Source organism: Candoia aspera, chromosome 2 (assembly GCF_035149785.1).
Source record: "Candoia aspera isolate rCanAsp1 chromosome 2, rCanAsp1.hap2, whole genome shotgun sequence".
Classification (NCBI taxonomy): Eukaryota; Metazoa; Chordata; class Lepidosauria; order Squamata; family Boidae; genus Candoia; species Candoia aspera.
In genome coordinates, this window is record NC_086154.1 from 135,491,360 (window position 1) to 135,512,791 (window position 21,432).

Below are 21,432 nucleotides of genomic sequence, written 5' to 3' on the forward strand. Positions count from 1 at the left end.
AGCTAACAGTGCCTGTGCTGAAGCTGGTCACTAGTTCATTTTGTTATTTGTATGTTAAAAATAAAGAGTTGGGAAATGCATAATACAGTATACACCATGGTATATATCAGTGTTTCTCAACCTTGGTAACTTTAAGATGGGTGGACTTCAACTCCCAGAACTCCCCAGCCAGCCATGCTGGCTGGGGAATTCTGGGAGTTGAAGTCCACCCATCTTAAAGTTGCCAAGGTTGAGAAACACTGGTGTATACTCTTCTGGATATATGACTATATCATGGGCAGTGAGCCAAAACTCGTTGGAGTGGGGCACATAAACCATTAAGCCATTGAACAATAATGATGCTGTGCAAAATGAGAGCTCTAACTGCAGAGAATTATGGTTTCTCCATTGGATAGACCAAACCTTGTTTTGGAGAACAGAATCCTATCACTGTTAATTTCTCATGAAGTTTACTGACAGAGCTCTTTTCTTCTTATGCAACAAGAAATGGGAACTAGAAACCACTTTCAACATCATCTCTAAATGCTAGTTGCTCTGGAAGTGCATGGGTTTTCCAAACTGAACCACATTGCCTGCTATTTCATTTTGTTAATGACTGCAGTTTTATCAAATGACCATTTATCTCAGGCATTAAAAAAAAGTGGTTTGAAGAAGTCCATCAAGGCAGAAGTCAATAAAATATGGAAGAGGATGTAGAGATTTACCTTATTCTTCTGTTTCAGGGTGGTCTGTGCTGAGTGGTACTGGATCAGTGGCTACCAGGAACTGAATTTAGCCAAAATACTAGGGTTACTTGATTATGGAATGCTGAGTTATGCCAATAAAGCTAATCTTTCTCTATCTGCCCCAGGGATGCCAGATACTGAACCTGGAACCTTCTGAAAGCAAATCTTGTACTCTCTCATGTTTCTTCCACCTCTCAGCATGCTCCTTTTTGAAAGATCCTGGAAGAATGTAAGGTCCAACAAAAGGACCCCAATCCCTCAGAAGAGCCATTCTTTGGATTTTATAGGCCTATCCATATGATTTAACATCAAGGATCAGTTCATTTTGTCTGTGTGTGTGTGTGTGTGTGTGTAATTTGTGGTGCTAATATCTCTTTTGGTTAGTAATCTGTATATAAGAAGGTTGCATGGAGAAACTGAGAGAGGGCAGGGTTGTGCCTACTCATTCCACGCTTCTTATCATATCCTCCATGTGGTACAAATATCTACAAAAGGAAGAGTGCTGAATGCATGTAGACTATCCCTATGAGCTGATAGATGGGCATTGCTTGGTTGTCCCAACATCCTCCGTTGCCTTCCAACAGCTCAAAAAAGCACATCTGTGATGGGGACCTCATTCTGCATCAGAAATAAGTCCATGCAAAAAAGTAGAGCTACCAGATTTGGGCTGCATATGACCTCTAGATGGTGGCAAAGAGTTGGCAGCTTCTATATCTCTTTGCTGCCCTCTCCTGGTCAGCTGGGATTTTTCAACCCAAATCCAGTATCCTTAAGAAAGAGACTTTGCCATCTCCCTCTATATCACATGGAAGATTCAGAGGGCCTATACAGGGCTGCTGTTGGGTTTCAAGTTACTGGCGAGTCCATGTATGTTTCACTCTTTGAGTTTGTATACAGACATGTGAGGGTCAGCAGGCACTTCTCCACTCTTTCTCATGGAAAGACTAATGATTGGGGGCTTTTCTGCTGGAAGCAGAACTTGATGACACATTTCTTTCAATGCAGTGCCTTTCCTGGAAACAAATGCACCAGTCACTCCATAGATGCTCATCTCTAGAATAAGGCTGCATTCTACTCACTGTATATGTAAAGGGCATGTTGTAACTGCTGCAGCTGTTCTTTCTTTCCCTGTCTCTTCCATAGGTTCTACAGAAACTGGGGAAAACGGTGGAAACAAAAGATGAACAATTTGAACAAAGTGCCTATAATTTCCAGCAGCAGCAGGTTGTATGATGGAGTCATGGGAGCGACTTGCTTTCTGGAAATTTGGGGATGGTGGGAAGGTGACAGGTACAAGTCTAGGGCAAGTCTTCCTAGCTTTCCTGGCATGCCAGAATCTGGAATACCTGCATACCAGGTTTTGCTTAAGACTCTCAAACTGCTTTTATACAAGCTCAGCCTAACTAGGCTGCTGTGAAAGATTCTGATGATGCTATGTCTATAAATTTGTTGGATGCTAAGTTTATGGTAATAAAACATATTTGGCATAGACCTCTTCTCTGCAAGTTCCTGAATTGTAAGAACACTGGGGGATGGGTTGTGAAGTCTGAGTCCTACAAAAACTCTAATGCAACGTTTCTCAATCTTACAGCCTTCAATTCCCAGAATTTTCAACATTGGCCATGCTGAGTGGGGAATTCTGGGGTTGAAGTTTACAGACTTGGTCCAGGAACAGTATCCTAATAGGAATGATGTGCAGAAATATACTAGAAGTACAATTGGCTTTTCCTTTCCCCCCCAGATTGAAGGGCAAAAACTCTACAAAGAACTGAAGGCTTTCCTCACTGCTGTGAAAGGTACAGAAAGCCCAAATCCTAGAATGGCATATTTTCTAAGTTAAGTCATCTGGTATCTGATCTTAGATGCAAGACTCCTCTGTTTTCCCATCTCTTCAGTTATCTGATGAGGCTTTGTTTCAAAAAAAAGTAAATAGAAGCTTGCCTTTTGTCTCCAAGCTTTTGTTAAGTCCATTAAACAACCCATCCTTCCTTCAAGGAGCTTCTTGGCAGCATATATGGTCTCTTTGACCCCGAATTCTTACACAACCCCCCTGTGAAGAAATTACCCAGGGAGTTTCTTTGCTGAAATCGAATCTGAAGTGGTTCCCTGTGATCTGCCTCTAACAAGGTAGCCACTATAGCACTCTGGTCATTCTCTGAGAGAACACCATTAACCCCAATATATGCACATTTATCTCATGATTAGTTCTCTTAACAGATACAGGATGGGATATCTAGGAAGTTAGGAAGCTCCACCTGGTGCCCCCAAATGCATTTTTTCCACCTTTTTATCACATCTAAGAGGGAGATTAATTTCATTGTGCAATCACAAACTTCCCTAAAGAGCTGAGGTTCCAGCAACTTGATTTAAACCCAGGATGTAGAAGATGTGATGATGCAAACAATTTGACCTAATGAGGCCCATTAAAGAGTGAAGATTTCTAGTCATTTTCCCAGTTTACATATTATGCTATGCCCTAACAAAGCTTATTTTGATTTAGTGTGTTGCATGAATCCAAACAGTATAGTTTGTAAACTGTCATTTGTGGTTTAGCATGGTGGGTGAGCCTAGTTAGTTGTGGTTATTCAGCAAGCCATGTTTAAAATATAGCGATGTTTATATATTACTATAAAATAGTAATGTGCAAATATATAGCTACTGATTCAGAGAACATGCTGACTTAGGTTAATAGTGACTTTTGCTATCATCTATTTTGCCTTTTCTAGGAATGCATGAAAGCTCCAAGAAAGTTTCTGAAACACTGGAAGAAATTTATAGTGATGAATGGGAAGGACATGAAGACTTGAAGGCCATAGTTCAGGTCATTATGATATATTCCAAGTATCAAGGTTGTGACTGTTTAAACTGAAACAGTAGACCTGAACTAGTTCCTAGCTGTAGCTATTACAAGAAACCAGCTCTCAGGACTTGAACTTCAATTATTTTCTGGTACTCTTCAGTATCCTTGCAAATATTTAGGGTATATCCCATATTTCAGTTTTAAATGGCAGTCACCATTCTTTTCTCTTACTTTTGAGTAATGTTTGTTCTGCTGGTCAATTCTAAAAACTCCAGTGGAATAAAATGGTCTACAGGAGGAAAGTAAAGCAATTCCTCTTGTTTATTCCCAGTCTGTATATGAAAGATTTATATTTTCCTTTTTAGACTTCTGGGACTTCTTGGGAGAAGAGGATGACCACATGAAGGTTATTTCAAGAGCAGTTTGAAAAGTCTCTCTCTTTCATTACAGAGCAATGATCTTCTGTGGGAAGATTATGAGGAGAAATTGGCAGACCAAGCAATCAGGACCATGGACAACTACTTGAGTCAATTCAATGAAATTAAAGTACGTACTTCTGGAGTTGGGTGTGCGATATCCACTATCTAGAACAAAATACAGTGCCAAGAACTTCAGTTTCTCCCTGTTAAAATGTTTATAGTTTACATATAAATGTCAATCTTTTTTTGCAAGGAATTCATTTTGGCCTTATCTTCATATAACTTCTTTTGGGAAAAAATGTCACAAATCTCTCAAGAAGAACCAGCTCATTCTTGAATTTTGTCTTTAATTTTTTTTTTTAATGCATGTGTGTGTGTTCAGGCACTTTTCTTATTATTTTTTTTTATGTGAATATGCACATCCACACTCACACACTTTTCTTTTATAAAAAAAAGTGTGGGTTTTTTTTTTAATATATGGCAACGTTTCTCCCCATCCTGACATATTTCTTATATTTCCTGTTTAGTATTTTCTGCCACTTTATTTCTTTAAGTTCTTTAGAATCAAGTACTACAACAGAAGTACTTGATTCTAAAGAGCTTAGAAATCATCAGATGTAGACCTATAATTCTTTTGCTAACCTGGTACCCTCCAGATTTGTTGGATCCACATAAATTCCAAGTTGGCTGGAGGAATACATCAGGAAAGCATCAGGTTGGGAAAATCTTTGCTCCGCAGTGAGCCTTTGGGAGAAAACAAACACAAGAGCATAAGGGAAGGTGGTCTTCAGTGTCAGTGAGAGAAGAACAATCTAAGTCCTGATATGTCTAGTTTAAGTCCAAAACTCTGACCACCATTGATATCAATTAATATTTATAAAAATATATTCTAAATAATCATGTAATTGCTTACATGTTCTCACCCTCTCCACGGGGTTGGTATATTTTATAATTTTGTGATTTTATAATTTTGTGATAATATTCTTTTAATAATCATTTTATCTTTTTATAATGATTGTTTTTATTTACTCACTGTTTTTATCTCACTGTTGTACACCACCCAGAGTCACCTTGTGTGAGATGGGTGTCCATATAAATGTGAGCAATAAATAAATAAATAAATAGTACAATACTTTACTATATTTATTTTTATGTCAACAAACTTACAATTTTACTTGTATTGTTATATGATTTTGTAGCTTGTTTTACTCTTGACATTCCATGCTGTATAGGTTATACTGATATTCAACGAGTTAAGTGTGACTCTTTTGTTCTGCTGGTCAATGACTGAAATAAAATCACTGACTGGCTATAAAAATATGTGGAATACCTGCATTTTTGCAATCTCGGTACACCACCATCACTGCAACCACGAATTCTGAATTACAATGGCCAGCATTCCAGAATCCAGTGATCACATGAGTTGCAAGGAAAGTTCTATCAGAAAATTCAGAAGCTCAAACTGAGAGGCAACGAGGAGATAGCTTAGAGTTTTGCCTTTTACTGTACATATTTGCTGAATGGGATTTGCATGTAACACTGAAGCTACCGTCAAAAAGGTTCCCTCCAGAATTTTCGGAACATTCAGCAAGGATTCTCTAGATGATCCTACAAGACCTTGTGCAAAGGAATCCTTACCAACACCTTGCTCTTCTCCTACATTCTGAAGGGTGCCCTGCAGATTGATTAATTTGCAGATCAGATTCACAAGGGCTATTCAGAGTTTCTTTTAAAACAGTACGCAAAGAAGGCTATTGTCTCTAGATGACCTTTGATGTGTTCTCTTCCTTTATAGGAGCGAATTGCTAAGAGAGGGCGGAAACTGGTGGATTATGACATCAGCAGGCATCACTTGGAAACCCTTCAGAATGCCAAAAAAAAAGATGAAGCTAAAATTGCTAAGGTAAAAATGCCTGCTGGAGAATCCACTTAGATGCAGATCAAAGGGCCTCTGTTCAGACATTTCAGCTTCCATCTCAGGTCACCTTGCTTAGGATCAGTAAATTGGAGGAATCTGGATGGTGGAGGAGATCTTGGTTTGATGGCAAAAAGTGTGGCACTGAAGCCATTTCTGGCCCCGCAGATTCCTCCAGTGTGCGCAGCCAAACATTTTAGCCTTTTTTTGGTTTTGCACTGGGGGAATTTCATGGAGGGAACTAAGGGGGAAAATGGACTAAGAGATCTATTTCACCCCTGAACCTCCTCCAAAAAGATTTTGTCCTGATCCATTTTGGGATTTCAGCTCTTGAGGTGGCAGATGTGCATTCCTATATTACAGACATTTACACCAAAGGACTCTGTGCCAGTTCCACAGGAGCTTTGGACTGCTGTGATCCTGTGTTGAGCCAAGCTGATTTCTTTCTGGCTCTTTTCTTGGAAACACTGAGACCCTGGACGGTCTCTTTCCCCATTTGCAAAAACTGCAAAGGGGATAAGCAGATGAGGCCAGAGGAATAGCAAGTAAACCCACAGGGGAAAGGGAACAGTCAGCTGCTTTCCTCTGCTTTTTTAAAACAAATTCTGCTTGCCTCGTTGCTTCTTTTGTCAGGAATTGCCCCTTCAATTTTCAAAGAGGAAAAGCAGAGGCAGTTAACTGCTAAAGGAGCAATGTGACAAGCAGAAATAAACAACAGATGGAGAAAGGCTGCTTCTGTTTCCCTGTGCAGCCTGTGAAGAAAAAAAGCCACATGTAAACCAGATTAAGAAAGCCCAGGAGGCTCCTTCTGGTGGCAAGCAGTGGGGAATATAGAGCTGCTGCCTCTTGCTTCTCCTCTAGAGCAGTGTTTCCCAACCTCAGCAACTTTAAGATACGTGGACTTCAGCCAGGCTGGGGAATTCTGGGAGTTGAGGTCCACACATCTTAAAGATGCTGAGGTTGGGAAACATTGCTCTAGTGATCAGTTTTCCCTACATTTTGGAAAAAGGAAACCAGAAAGAATGAAGTGCTGAAGGAAAGATGAGTAGAGATCAGTCTTTCCCAGCTGATCTCTTCCATGTGTGTTGCAACTACAGTGTCCAGAACTCCCAGCTCAGGTGGTGAAAGGGAGTTACATTTCCAACACATCTGGAAAGCATCAACTTGAGGAAGGCTGGTATAGGAAAATAGCAGGATGGGGAAAGGCAGCCCAGGGGCTCTACAGACCCCTCTGCTTTTCCCTGCCTTTCCTCCAAAGGAACCTTGCAGAATGTCAACAATCATAGACTGTCTTACACATAGTTAACTGTTTGTGTAAAGAGCATGTAGCACAAAGATACAACATGAGGCTGCCCAGCTACAGCCACTCCCACATCTTGAAGGGTTCCCTACAAAAGGTTACCGTTAGATTGTATTTTTTTTCCCATGACAGAAGGGAAAACTTAAGAAGTAAACAGAGACTAATCATATTACTGTCATACTTCTTAACTGATTAAGTTAAATTCTAATTACCATTATACTTAAGGGAATTAAGCAATATTAAACTCAGTTTTTTACCTGCCCACCCACTTACTTTTCCTGGCTCAGGCTATTTCTTGGACAGCAGCCTCCAGTCTGAAAAACATTAGGCACCTCTGCTGAAGACTGTGTAACCAGAATCTGCATTAGGAGTCTTTGTGCTTGGCAGCCTTGCCAGTCTGCAGTTTCTGTTCCTCTAATAAATGTTTGGGTCCTGCAGGCTGAAGAGGAGTTCTATAAAGCCCAAACCATCTTTGAGGAGCTCAACAAAGAACTGAGAGAGGAATTGCCAGTCCTTTACAACAGGTAAAGCAGGCTAAAGATCCAGTGGCAACTCCAGAGGAAGTGCAGTTGATGGCCCCAGGCCCCTCAGATTAGAACTAGGCTGCAAACCTCCAGGCCTTGACTTTACACTGCTTAACTAGACTGCTAAATTCAAACTTGGGAGAAATCTAGTGGACATTTCACCAACACAGCAGATAAGAACCTCTATTACAGACTGGACTGAAACCATATTAAGATGTGGATTGCCCCTTGTCAACATGAGAATACAGTTCCCACTTATACCCATGGCAGTTTAAACCCATTGCTGCTGCTTCCAACTTTTCTCATGTTCAAATGACTCTTTGCCCTGTGCTTCATCATCCTGAAGCCAAGTTATTGTTGGCTGTTGACATAGCTGACATCTCTACCCTGAAGACCTCCAGCTCTTGGCATACCTCTCACAGGAAGGATCAGGTTTGAGACCCAGAGGTCAAAGAGTCCCACGGACAACAAGAAGGGTTGTTGTCAGTGTTCAGCTCTGGGAATGGGGTCACTGACTGTGATTCAGGCAGGAGGGGAAGGAGAGATGGAGGTATAAAAATATTACAGCATAACTAAGATGCCACTTAGTAAAAAGACTGCCTCCGGATGGATGGAAGACAGTTAACCCTCAACCTTAGAAGGCAACAGTAGACCATCTTCAAGCATGTACAGAATTTGCCTCCATGACTCAACTCAGCTCCCCAGCAACTTATTTTAAAAACATGTTATAACGGTGGGGGCACATAGAGGGTTATAGATGCTCATATTATTATATTTCCTTTAAGAATATTCTATCCTTTTCTGCACCAATTTCCCACGTGGAATATATTTAGCTGTGGAATGCAGAAGCTCTTCTAAACTACAAAACAGCAGTGAGAGTGGGAAAGAAAAATATGACTTAGGTACTTCCCAGCCAAAGTGGTGAACATGGCCTTCTAAAGGGGATCATAGTTTAAAGTCTGTAGTCGCACCACTTCTGCCTGGCCATCCTGGTCTACTTTTTCAACTCCTTCCCGGGTGTCTGGCTGGCTGCTACTCCTTAACCCTTCATACAGTCCAGAAGATTGTTCAGACAGAAGAGTGCAGCAGCAGAATAAATGCAGAGAATAAGCTGAGTTTTCTCAGGACTCTGCTAGGAAAGCACGTTATGGAGCGTGTATGAGTTGGGGTTCTTAGTCTTTTCTAATGATGCTGGGGATGTACTGAGGTCTGGTGGCCATAGGATGGCAGCAAAATCCAGGCAAGTGAATATGGGCTTCTCTGTAAAGGGGGACTTAGAACCAGATTCGCTAGTGGCTTGTAGAAGCAAAAAGAAAAGACAACACAACACAAATTCTCCAGTTTATTCCTCTTTTCTGTAACACCATCCTGAAATGCCTGATGTCACCTTATTGATCACTCTGCTGCCTCTTCCCCACAAAATCAATATTGTGGCTCATCAGGTTGAAGTCTCACATTCTGAGAGTCAGTAGGAGGCATCAGTTCAGGTTTCTGACTTAAATTGGGTTTAGGTGCCAGATGCCAGTTCAGATTTCCACTCAGGCCTCCAAGTTGGATAGGCCAGCCTAATTTAACTTCACCAAATTGTTGTAAAATGTTATGGTTTCCCAACATTTTTAGGGGGAAAAACTCAACAGTGACACTCACAACGTGCACAAGCTGGGTCCTGAATTAACCCATTACGTTCAAAACATTATATCTTTGATATTTTGCTGCCCAGAGTCTTAGTGGAGTTGGGTGACCTTATGAATGAATGAACAAATGAATGAATGAACTGGCTAATGGACTGGGCCTAAACCACAAAGAACTTTAGCCCAGCTCTGCATATAGAGCAAATGCAACCAGTAGGTCTTTGGCTGACCCAGTTAAGTGAGTTCTGCAAACGCAGCCAGAGAAACTGTTATGGCATCCCTAGAAGATGCTCAACAGATGAAAAATAAAAGAACTCCTCCCAAATCAAGAAGGAATGTAAAATCTCATGGGAGTGATACAGTTCTGCCCACATTGCTTCATTGCCCTGCTGACATACAACATGTCAACCCTTTGAGGTAGACCACACTTGGAAACCAAAGTTAGGAATACTAAAACTACTTCCATTATAGGGTTACAGTAACAGAATCTCGCAAGTCTGAAAGTGCCTTCCCCGCCCCCACCTTTGTCCTGAAGGGGAGTAGGGAGGGTCAAGTCTGAGACATTTTCTCAAAGTACATTTTTGTTTGGACTCGGATTTCTTTTATCTGACTGTTCTCTTGGTTGTGGCTCTTCCTTTTCCTCCTGTGAGGTTAGTCTCACCGCCCATTACACATCATTCCACCCGTGGAATCCTCGGCCCCCTCAAAACCCTTAGGAGTGGGCCCCAGTCCCCAAATGGTCCCACCCTCTAAATGTAAGCTTTGTTCACTACATCTCAATAGTATTGCGACATTTCCCTTTTCTTCTGTTGGCCACATTGGCTTAGAAGTAATTTTCATGGCTTTCCTGTATGGAAACATGTCCCCCAAATAATTATTTTATCCATGCATTTGTTCCTAACAGTTGTATTAGTGCCAGTATCATTATGTTGGTCTTAAGTCTTCCAGTGAATTTAACTAAGGTAGTCTGCCAGGGCACAGAAACTGAGTTGTCTGAATATCAGCAGCTGAAATTGGGGCTCATCCAGATTCTACTGGCAGAAAAATTGTGTGGAATCTGGCTATGCCCTGCTAGCATGGTTTCAATCTTTCCAAATGCCCTTCACAAAAGAGGTGTTCATAGAAACTGAATGAGGAACTGACTTCTTTTTGTGTCAAGTCTGCTTTGCATCTGATATGTACAGATGCAAACACAGAGTTTGTATCTTGTGTTAAACCATCATTTGCTTAACCATGATTTATTGAATAAACTACAGCATCCTATGCCATATAAACCCATTAGCTGGCTTCACCTCTCACCCCATTAGAATATTGTGTTTGGTTTTGGTTTAGCACATGCTGAATACCTGCTTTAATATTTGAAGGATGTCAGAGTATATTTCTTTCCTTTAGAATTCATTTCAAGGGGTTTCCCAATGTGGCTTTTATCATGCCATTTCCCAGCCTTGCTCATTGAAGTTTATGGGGCCTAAATATTATGATCCTCTCTCTGTAATATTCCTAGGGTGGTGGTGGTGGTGGTGGTGGTGGTGGTGGTGGTGGTGGTGGTGGTTCTTCTTCTTCTTCTTCTTCTTCTTCTTCTTCTTCTTCTTCTTCTTCTTCTTCTTCTTCTTCTTCTTCTTCTTCTTCTTCTTCTCCTTCTTCTTCTTCTCCTCCTCCTCCTCCTCCTCCTCCTCCTCCTCCTCCAGCTGCATGGTATCTTTTGGTAGGATCCTAACTCTAGAATACTTTTTATCACCATATATGCTTTTGTTAGAGGGAAGCGGTGGCGCTGCGGGTTAAACCGCTGAGCTGCTGAGCTTTCCGATCAGAAGGTCGGTGGTTCGAATCTGCGTGACGGGGTGAGCGCCCGTTGCTAGTCCCAGCTCCTGCCAACCTAGCAGTTCGAAAACATGCAAATGTGAGTAGATTAATAGGTACCGCTTCGGCGGGCAGGTAACGGCGTTCCATTTAGTCATGCCGGCCACATGACCACAGAAGTGTCTACAGACAAACGCCGGCTCTTCGGCTTTGAAACGGAGATGAGCACCGCCCCCTAGAGTCAGACACGACTGGACTTAATGTCAAGGGAAACCTTTACCTTTACCTATGCTTTTGTTATTTCTGGAATAAATTCTAATGACCACTAATCTTAAGAACTTTATATTGCATGATTAATTTGCATAAATCCTACAGATTTATGCAGACATTTAAGGAAATTCTCCTGTATAAGGAAATTCTCCTGCAGCTGTTTAAAGAAATTCTCCTGCATAATTTCCTTAAACAATAGCAACTGGGAACTAACTTGCTTGAGTGTTCTGTGTGTAAAAAAAAAAAAATCCTTGTACAAAACCAACCAGCCCCTCACATAGAAATCTAGGCTAAGTCCAACAGGACACCCTTTCTGGTTCCACAGACAAGGAGATTGTGAAGAGGAGCCTTCCAAAATCCAACATTCCAGTCTGCAATGGTACATTTTCTGGTACTCTCCTGTGGCTGATCTCGCTGTCTGGACTAATTTGCAAAGCAGTTTGCAAAAAGTAGCAGAATCACACAATGCAGCTCTTCTGGGGTGCAACATTTTAGATAGAGGATTATGTGTTTATACAATCTCCCATGAGAATGAGGAGCTCCATTCACCCAGAAAGCTAACATTTAATAGGATAAAATATTCTAGCTAATAGTCATTGAATTATGCTAGTTTTCTAACTGAAAGGTGGGAGGGGATGGACTGCCAAATTTGCAGTGCCTTATCTATACTCTGAAGAGGTGCAGTTCCTGCTTTCTTGCTGTAATATGTAGTTTGGCTCACAAATCTTCTATTGCTTTTCCTTATTGTGTTCCTCAGCTAACGTAACATTTTTTTTGTTTGTTTTGTCTTCATTCTTCCCTAGTCGAATTGCATGCTATGTGACAATATTCCAGAATATTTCCAATCTGAGAGATATCTTCTACAAGGAAATGAGTAAGGTAAATATGCAGTGGTGGCAAACATACAATTTGTTAAGAAAAGACTCCTGATGTCTTTTTCCCACCCTTGTTTGTTTAGAATTTCTGCAAAAATAATTTTACACACATCTGAGTCCACTGGACAGGGGACGTATTAGTTCTATGTCATTTGGACAGCCTTTGGCATGATACAGGAGCAAACGGAAATCTTTCATTAGCGGAAGAGAAAATGGCTGCAGCTTACCATGAGATTATGCATGTGCAAACCAGCAAACATGAAAGCAATTATTGCTATTTAAATGGCCAGAAACCAGGACAGAGCCAGCTCTAGGCCAAATGGTATCCTTACCTGTTTGTGAAAAGTTTGATTACCTTGACTTTGTTTTTTAATTTCACAAGGCATCATTTATCCAGTGCCAAAAAAATGACACATGAAATCTGATCGGAATTGCCCACAATTCTGCACACACACCCAAACACCATTTGTTTAATTTTGCAAATTTCCTGCAAACAACTAATACAGGATTAACTATTCAAGTTATCTGCTGCCTGCATAGGTAAAGGCAAATTCCTTCTACTATTTGCTTCAGCTATTGAATGGATATGGGAATGGCTAGCTTGTGCAGGCTGTTCCATTGATCACACTGATTAAAAGTAAAGGGGTCTTTGAGTGAAGCTCAACTCTTAGTGACTTCAGGAATGTATCCATGTAGGTAAAACATGGAATTGATTTGTTTGCGGGGGGTGGTGGTAGTTCTGAGTTGAGTCATCTTCCCAATCTAACCTATGGTCTTGTGACTTTCTGGTAGTTTCCCATCCAAGTATCCACTAGACCTGACCCTGCTCAACTTTTCAAGATCAGGCAAGGGTGGCTAAGAGCCCCCACCTGCAGTAGCCATGGACACCTAGACAGAACCCATTTTCTCCCTCTGACTGAGGATGGTTCCCAAAGCAGGGGTGCTAGATCTACCAATCCAAAGACACCAGGCAACTCTTCCACATTCCAAACAGATTCAGACAATAAACACTGGGAAAGCACAGTAGGGTTAAGGCTGAGAGATAACATCCTAGGGATCTCCACCAGAACCCTGTAAAATGCTGTGCATGGGGCAGAGCAGCTGGTCAATGAAAGCCTCGCAAGGAAAAAGCCTCTGCCTGGGCCCAGAAAAACCATAAAACCATGGGTTCTTCTGTAGCAAAACTGCCCAAGTCTTTCCTTCACATCATTGCATTTTCCCTCTGCGTGGAAATGCCTGCAGGGTAGCCATGTCCCGCCAAGCCCTGTAAAAAGCAGAAAGACGTGATTTTTTATATAACATTCAGAAACTGAGATTTCTATTGTTGAGCCACATGTCCAATTTTCACTCAGAGAAAGAACAGATATTATTCAGCCAGTGCCCCTTTGAAACCCTCATCAGGAATAAATTTGGGTAACAGATTTAGTAAGTTGAATGAGTGACAACTGTAGTAATAATAAATGGTGATGATGAAGTTGATGGTGGTGATGATGATAACAATGATGATGATGATGATTGTCCTTGTGATAGTTGGGTATGACATTTGTTTTTCCTAATTCTTGCTGCTTCTAGCTAAACCATGACTTGTATGATGTAATGAGCAAGCTGGAGAACCAACACTCTGACAAAGTTTTCATAATTAAGGGGATCTCAAGGTAAGTGATTTCCTCTTCCCTACAGAGATGTTAGGAAACAAGTAGCATCCCAGGAGAGCTCAGCCAAAAAAAGAAAAGCTCCATCTCTTCCCAAGTAGCTATCAAGTGATCCAGCTTGTTTGCTTTTTTTTATGGATTAGAAGATTTAGAGCTCATCTTCATTAAAAGAGATTCTTAAGATTATTTGGTACAAAGTATTCATAAAATCAACATGATTTTTTTTTTAATTGTAAGTGGCAACTCTAGAGCAGCCAGAGATAAAGGAAACAAACACAGAAGTCTTTCAGAAGGGTATCTCAGCTTTAGAAAAAGGTAGGTAGGTAGGTAGGTAGGTAGGTAGGTAGGTAGGAAGGAAGGAAGGAAGGAAGGAAGGAAGGAAGGAAGGAAGGAAGGAAGGAAGGAAGTTTTGCAATAATTTAAATGGTCTCAAGATTTATGCCCATTGACTCTCTCCAGGTACCTGATACTATAACTTCTGAACCATTGCTGACAAAGTTAAAGCCTATTCCGAAGTTGTCTTGACACCACTGAAATAATGAGGTGATTTTAGGCAGCAACTTGAAACTAAAAGTAATTAATAATTACACAGGCTCATTTTAAATATAACAACACTTTTTTTTCATTTAATTATCTTCAAAGGAATCTTTTAATTAGAGCTAGCACTGAATTTTTTTCTATCCATTCAATAGTGTCCGATTCTTGGAGAATACCTGGACAAGTCCCTGCAGTTTTCTTAGCAAGGTTTTTCAGAAGTGGGTTGCCCTTGCCTCCTTCCCAGGGCTGAGAGAGAAAGGGACTGGCCCAAGGTCCCCCAGCTGGCTTTGTGCTGAAGGTGGGACCAGAACTCACAGTCTCCCAGATTCTAGCCTGACGACTTAACCTCTACACCAAACTGCCTCTCTACTGAATTTTTATCTGCTTTTATCTATTGGCAAATTAAAAAACTGTCTTGCTCTATCAGTCAGGGAACCAGCTCAGTTTTTGTCATCCATTCTACAGGTGAAAGGGAATCATGCAGTTAAAGGGGCATTTAGACCACACAGCTGGCACCCTGCAAAGTTCATGCCTTCAACTTCCATACTGGCTTGGGATGATGGGAGTGGTAGTCTAATACAATCTGAAGGGCATCATGTGGGGAAAGTTTGATGGGGAATAGCCTCCAAACCACCCACTCTCAGAGTCTGTTCTGACCAAACACAAAAATTAATTCATTAATAAAGTCATTCGGAATTGGCTGTGTGGTTTTCTACTATTTCAGAGTATGGCTAATGCTTGAAGACTTAGAATAGGCTTAAGACTTTAAAGCATGCTTTAATTCTTTCTCTCTGTCTTTCAAACCAACCCTAGAAGAAAGAAAACAAAAAACAAAAAAATTCAAGTGAACACTGACTTTCATCTGATGGTCCCATCAGCTGAGGGGAAAAGAAGGGGGAGGGGAAAAAATAGTGCAGCCCCTGCTCATCCAAAGTTGCCCTCCCCTGGCATAGATGCTTTTAGAATGATAGTGCAAGAGGGAATCTGACAAACAGTTCAAATTTTACCTCACTCCCTGTTCTAAAGGGCACGTGATGCTGCTTAAGATCATCCAAAATAATGGCTGGTCCCTTACACTTTTCTTCAGGATGAGATACATATTTGCAGAAATATCCTTGAGATTAAAAATAATATGGCTGATTTACTTGATTTTGAGCCTTCATTTACCTTTTTTCCTGGACTGTAACCAGTACCTCTTGTATTCCTATTCCTATTATCATTATTATTATTATTATTATTATTACCACCACCACCACCACCACTACTACTACTACATTGGGTAGGCTTGTCAGGGTTCTACCAAGGACAGTAAAAGAGGAACTTTTATTTGGCATTCAAAAAATATACATATGGCCTTCATTTGTGTATAAATATCTAAATAAGTCTTTGATCCTCAGATGGGTTGAAGCTGCAACTCCCCAAATTCACAACCAGAAGTGCAAAGTGAATTCCAGCTGAGGATTCTCAGACTTGTAATCTCAGCATATATGAAGGATGCCTGGCTGGGGAATGCTGAACTAATTAAACGTTAGATTGTTGGAGGTTGCATATTCAAATATTCTGAGACTTGCTAATTTTTTTTTCTTCCCAATGCAGCAACAGAGGCTCTTTGGTTATTTCGTCCCCAGTAAGCCCAACCAGCAACTCTTTCCTGCCTGCAGGGAATAGCATAAATAAGGCACCCACATCTCTCATTGCCACTTCCCCAAATCAAGAAAGAGAATCTATTTCAGCAACCAAGGTGGCATCCACAGCTGTTTACAGTGATGAAGCAGAAGAAGAGGTCAAAGAATTGCAAAATATAGTAGGGCATGGGGCCGAGTCAGACTCTCATGATGTTAGTGGAACAGAAGGCAAAAGCCAAGAGCCCAAACTGGAAGAGCTCAAAGTTGTTTCTGGCAGCACTCTTGAGGTAGTGGCAAAGACCCTTGCGGTGGAGATTTTATCACAAGCAATGGTTGAAGCTGCTGGCAAAGGTCAAAGCATTTCTAAAGACTCAGAAGGTCCTGCACAGCCCTTCTTGGAAGAAAACTTTGAAGCCAATGATACGTGTGGAAAAGATGGTGGTTCTCCACCCCAGGCAAAGGATGAAATCCCAACTCTACTGAAACATGACCCTGAGCATGCCAAAGACACCCAGGATGAGACGCAGGTTGAGAAGGCCAATGGTCAGGACAATAATGGGCCACCTGGGGAGAGCTCTTCTTGCCCTGAAGACAATCCCCAAGATCTACCCTCTTTAACTGAAGATGAAGACCTAGAAGAGGTCCCAACTGCAACCAATGATTCTGCTCCACCAAAGATGGAGACAGATGCAAAAGGCCAGGGCTACAGAGATGTGAAAGATGGTAACAGTAGCAGTGATGGAAGCATGGAAGAAATTGAGATTTCCCCCAAGGGTACCAATGCTCAGGTAAGAGACAAGAAGAAGCTTTACCCACACACACACCTACTTTCCAATTGCTAATTAGCATTAAAAAATAACTGCTGTGGCCAAAATATTCACATAGGGGACCCAAAATAAATGCTGCAGCAATGGAAGAATGCTTCTGCTGTGTAGTAATTCAAATGAATAGCAATATGGTATTTTACATGTTAGACACATCTGTGTGCAGGGGATGGACATGTTTGCTGAAAAAATCAGGAAAAAAATTAAATGCCACCAGCTGCCCAGAAAGAAGAGCAGGGAAACTGAGACATGATTATTTTTGTTATGTTGTTGTTTATTCATTTAGTCGCTTCCGACTCTTCGTGACTTCATGAACCAGCCCACGCCAGAGCTTCCTGTCGGTCGTCAACACCCCCAGCTACCCCAGGGACGAGTCCGTCACCTCTAGAATATCATCCATCCACCTTGCCCTTGGTCGGCCCCTCTTCCTTTTGCCCTCCACTCTCCCTAGTATCAGCATCTTCTCCAGGGTGTCCTGTCTTCTCATTATGTGGCCAAAGTATTTCAGTTTTGCCTTTAATATCGCTCCCTCAAGTGAGCAGTCTGGCTTTATTTCCTGGAGGATGGACTGGTTTGATCTTCTTGCAGTCCAAGGCACTCTCAGAATTTTCCTCCAACACCACAGTTCAAAAGGATCTATCTTCCTTCTCTCAGCCTTCCTTATGGTCCAGCTCTCGCAGCCATATGTTACTATGGGGAACACCATTGCTTTAACTATGCAGACCTTTGTTGTCAGTGTGATGTCTCTGCTCTTAACTATTTTATCGAGATTGGTCATTGCTCTTCTCCCAAGGATTAAGCGTCTTCTGATTTCCTGACTGCAGTCAGCATCTGCAGTAATCTTCGCACCTAGAAATACAAAGTCTTTCACTGCTTCTACATTTTCTCTCTCTGTTTGCCAGTTATCAATCAAGCTGGTTGCCATAATCTTGGTTTTTTTGAGGTTTAGCTGCAAGCCAGCTTTTGCACTTTCTTCTTTCACCTTCATCATAAGGCTCCTCAGTTCCTCTTCGCTTTCAGCCATCAAAGTGGTATCATCTGCATATCTGAGATTGTTAATGTTTCTTCCAGCAATTTTAACTCCAGCCCTGGATTCCTCAAGCCCAGCATGTCGCATGATGTGTTCTGCGTACAAGTTGAATAGGTAGGGTGAGAGGATACAGCCCTGCCGTACTCCTTTCCCAATCTTAAACCAGTCCGTTGTTCCCTGGTCTGTTCTTACTGTTGGTACTTGGTCGTTATACAGATTCTTCAGGAGGCAGACAAGATGACTTGGTATCCCCATACCACTAAGAACTTGCCACAATTTGTTATGGTCCACACAGTCAAAGGCTTTAGAATAGTCAATAAAACAGAAATAGATGTTTTTCTGAAACTCCCTGGCTTTTTCCATTATCCAGCGGATATTGGCAATTTGGTCCCGAGTTCCTCTGCCTTTTCTAAACCCAGCTTGTACATCTGGCAATTCTCGCTCCATGAATTGCTGAAGTCTACCTTGCAGGATCTTGAGCATTACCTTACTGGCATGTGAAATGAGTGCCACTGTTCAATAGTTTGAACATTCTTTAGTGTTTCCCTTTTTTGGTATGGGGATATAAGTTGGTTTTTTCCAGTCTGATGGCCATTCTTGTGTTTTCCAAATTTGCTGGCATATAGCATGCATTACCTTGACAGCATCATCTTGCAAGATTTTGAACAGTTCAGCTGGGATGCCATCGTCTCCTGCTGCCTTGTTATTAGCAATGCTTCTTAAGGCCCATTCAACCTCACTCTTCAGGATGTCTGGCTCTAGCTCCCTGACCACACCATCAAAGCTATCCCAATATTGTTATCCTTCCTATACAGGTCTTCTGTATATTCTTGCCACCTTTTCTTGATCTCTTCTTCTTCTGTTAGGTCCTTGCCATCTTTGTTTTTGATCATACCCATTTTTGCCTGGAATTTGCCTCCGATGTTTCTAATTTTCTGGAAGAGGTCTCTTGTCCTTCCTATTCTATTTTCTTCCACTTCCACGCATTGCTTGTTTAAAAATAATTCCTTATCTCTTCTAGCTAACCTCTGGAATTTTGCATTTAATTGGGCATATCTCCCCCTATCGCTGTTGCCTTTTGCTTTCCTTCTTTCTTGGGCTACTTCTAGTGTCTCAGCAGACAGCCATTTTGCCTTCTTGGTTTTCTCTTTCTTTGGGATGTATTTTGTTGCCGCCTCCTGAACAATCTTGCAAACTTCTGTCCAGAGTTCTTCCGGGACCCTATCTACTAAGTCCAGTCCCTTAAATCGATTCTTCACCTCCACTGCATATTCCTTAGGAATATTAGCGAGCTCATATCTAGCTGATCTGTGGGTCTTCCCTGATCTCTTTAGTCTGATCCTAAATTGTGCAAGAAGAAGTTCGTGATCTGAACTACAGTCAGCTCCAGGTCTTGTTTTTACCGACTGTATAGATGTCCGCCACCTTTGGCTGCAAAGGATGTAGTCAATCTGATTTCGGTGTTGTCCATCTGGTGAAGTCCATGTATAAAGCCGTCTCTTAGGTTGTTGGAAGAGAGTGTTTGTTATGCAGAGTGAGTTGTCTTGGCAAAATTCTATCAGCCTATGTCCTGCTTTGTTTTGTTCTCCCAGGCCATACTTACCTGTAATTCCAGGAGTCAATTGACTGCCCACCTTAGCATTCCAGTCTCCTGTGATGAAAATACCATCTCTTTTCAGCGTGTTGTCCAGTAGGTGCTGCAGATCCTCATAGAACTGCTCTACTTCAGCTTCTTCAGCATCTGTGGTTGGGGTGTATATTTGGATCACTGTGATATTAGATGGCTTGCCCTGAATTTGAATTGAGATCATTCTGTCGTTTTTTGGATTGTATCCAAGCACTGCTTTAGCCACTTTACTATTAATTATGAAGGCTACTCCGTTTCTTCTGTGGTCCTCTTGTCCACAGTAGTAGATCTGGTGATCATTTGATGTGAAGTGGCCCATTCCAGTCCATTTCAGTTTACTGATGCCCAAAATGTCTATCTTTAATCTTGACATCTCACCAATAACCACATCCAATTTGCCCTGGCTCATAGATCTTACATTCCAGGTTCCAATGGTGTGTTGATCTTTAGAACATCGGATTCGCCGTTCACCACCAGCACTGTCGGCTACTAGCCGTTTTTTCGGCTTTGAGCTAGCTGCGTCACATCACGTCTGGGGCTAGTTGAACTCATCCTCTGTTCCTCACCGGTAGTATTTTGACCATCTTCCGACCTGGGGGTCTTATCTTCCGATGGTATACTGACATATCTCTGGTTGTACTGATCCATTTAGTTTTCACAGCAAGAATACTGGGGTGGGTTGCCATTACCTTCCCCAGGGATCGCATTTAGTCTGACCTCTCTGTCATGACCTTCCCATCTTGGGTGGCCCTTCACGGTTTAGCTCATGGCATCATTGAGGTGCTCAAGCTCCAGCACCACGACAAGGTAACGATCCTTTGCTGAAGATTTTTGTTATATATATATCATAAAACTGATGTACAAAACGCTTTCTCAGTTCTCATCACCAATTAACATCTTACATCTTCTCCAAGCAGCAGGCCCACCCTCTCTTCTTCCTTTTAGTAGTACAGTAGTACGTGGCCCAAAAACTGTTTTTATTCCTTTTAGATTCTCTGAGAACCTAAGTTCCTTTTGTACCAAACTTTTTAAAAATCTTTCTGCAGAAATTAACTATTTGCTGGTATAGCTCCCTTGATCGTTAAACCATCTTCCATTTCCTATACATACATCTTTTAGCTTGATCAAAATTCCCTAAACATCCATAATGGTTTCCTAAGATACCTCCATTGGCTTCTGGCCATTGAAAGATAGTGTGCAGCTCTTCCTTCTTGCTTTCCTGAATGGATTTTCTGTAGTAAGAACATGACGAGAGAATGTGCTGGAAAGGTGGGCAACGTGAAGGGCCATTTTATCATGCCTGGTGGACTCAAAAAGAAGCCAGGAAATTTTGGGTTCAAATACACACAGTGATACAAAGAATTTTAAAATCAACATTCAACCGAGACGAGAACTTTTCTTCCTGGGACTAATGGACAGACAATTAGAAAAGAGCTATGGAACATTGTTTTTGTATATAATCACTGCTGCAAGACAGTTATACACACAGAAATGGAAAGACTCTGAAACACCCACAGTGGAGGAATGGCTGGTGACGATGACAGAATTAGCAGAGATGGCAAAATTGACTTGTCTGATTAGGGAAAGGACAATAACCTCATTTATTATTGACGGGAAACCCGTTATGGACTTTTTGCTGAAGAAAGCAAAAAAGGAACTTGTGATTTATGGGTTTCACAATTATAAAGGGTAAACTATGGAAAGAAGGAGATTATGATGTAATCTTAGAGAGGGTAAATGCATTTATAATGCATTTATAACTGCTGTAAAGATCAAACGCCACTTCTTTACAATGTTCTTTTTTTTTTCTTTCACTTTTCTTATTTTATTTCTTATCTATTCACTATTTTTCTTTATTTTCTTTATTTCTTCTCTAAA

General features: G+C 41.3%; 1 protein-coding gene across 2 annotated transcripts in view; it reads left to right on the forward strand.

The window, feature by feature from the left end:
• BIN2 (bridging integrator 2) overlaps positions 1-21,432 on the forward strand; it is a 35,035-nt gene that overhangs the window by 4,101 nt on the left and 9,502 nt on the right. Inside the window, exons 2-10 of one of the 2 annotated variants that reach the window (XM_063293771.1) lie at positions 1,869-1,949; positions 2,467-2,521; positions 3,452-3,546; positions 3,976-4,071; positions 5,740-5,847; positions 7,598-7,683; positions 12,188-12,263; positions 13,832-13,914; positions 16,045-16,861. In XM_063293771.1, coding sequence (XP_063149841.1) covers positions 1,869-1,949; positions 2,467-2,521; positions 3,452-3,546; positions 3,976-4,071; positions 5,740-5,847; positions 7,598-7,683; positions 12,188-12,263; positions 13,832-13,914; positions 16,045-16,861 — 1,497 coding nt within the window. Of the gene's footprint in view, positions 1-1,868; positions 1,950-2,466; positions 2,522-2,741; positions 2,853-3,451; positions 3,547-3,975; positions 4,072-5,739; positions 5,848-7,597; positions 7,684-12,187; positions 12,264-13,831; positions 13,915-16,044; positions 16,862-21,432 lie in introns of those variants that run through there. The other variant, XM_063293772.1, reaches the window with a different exon arrangement.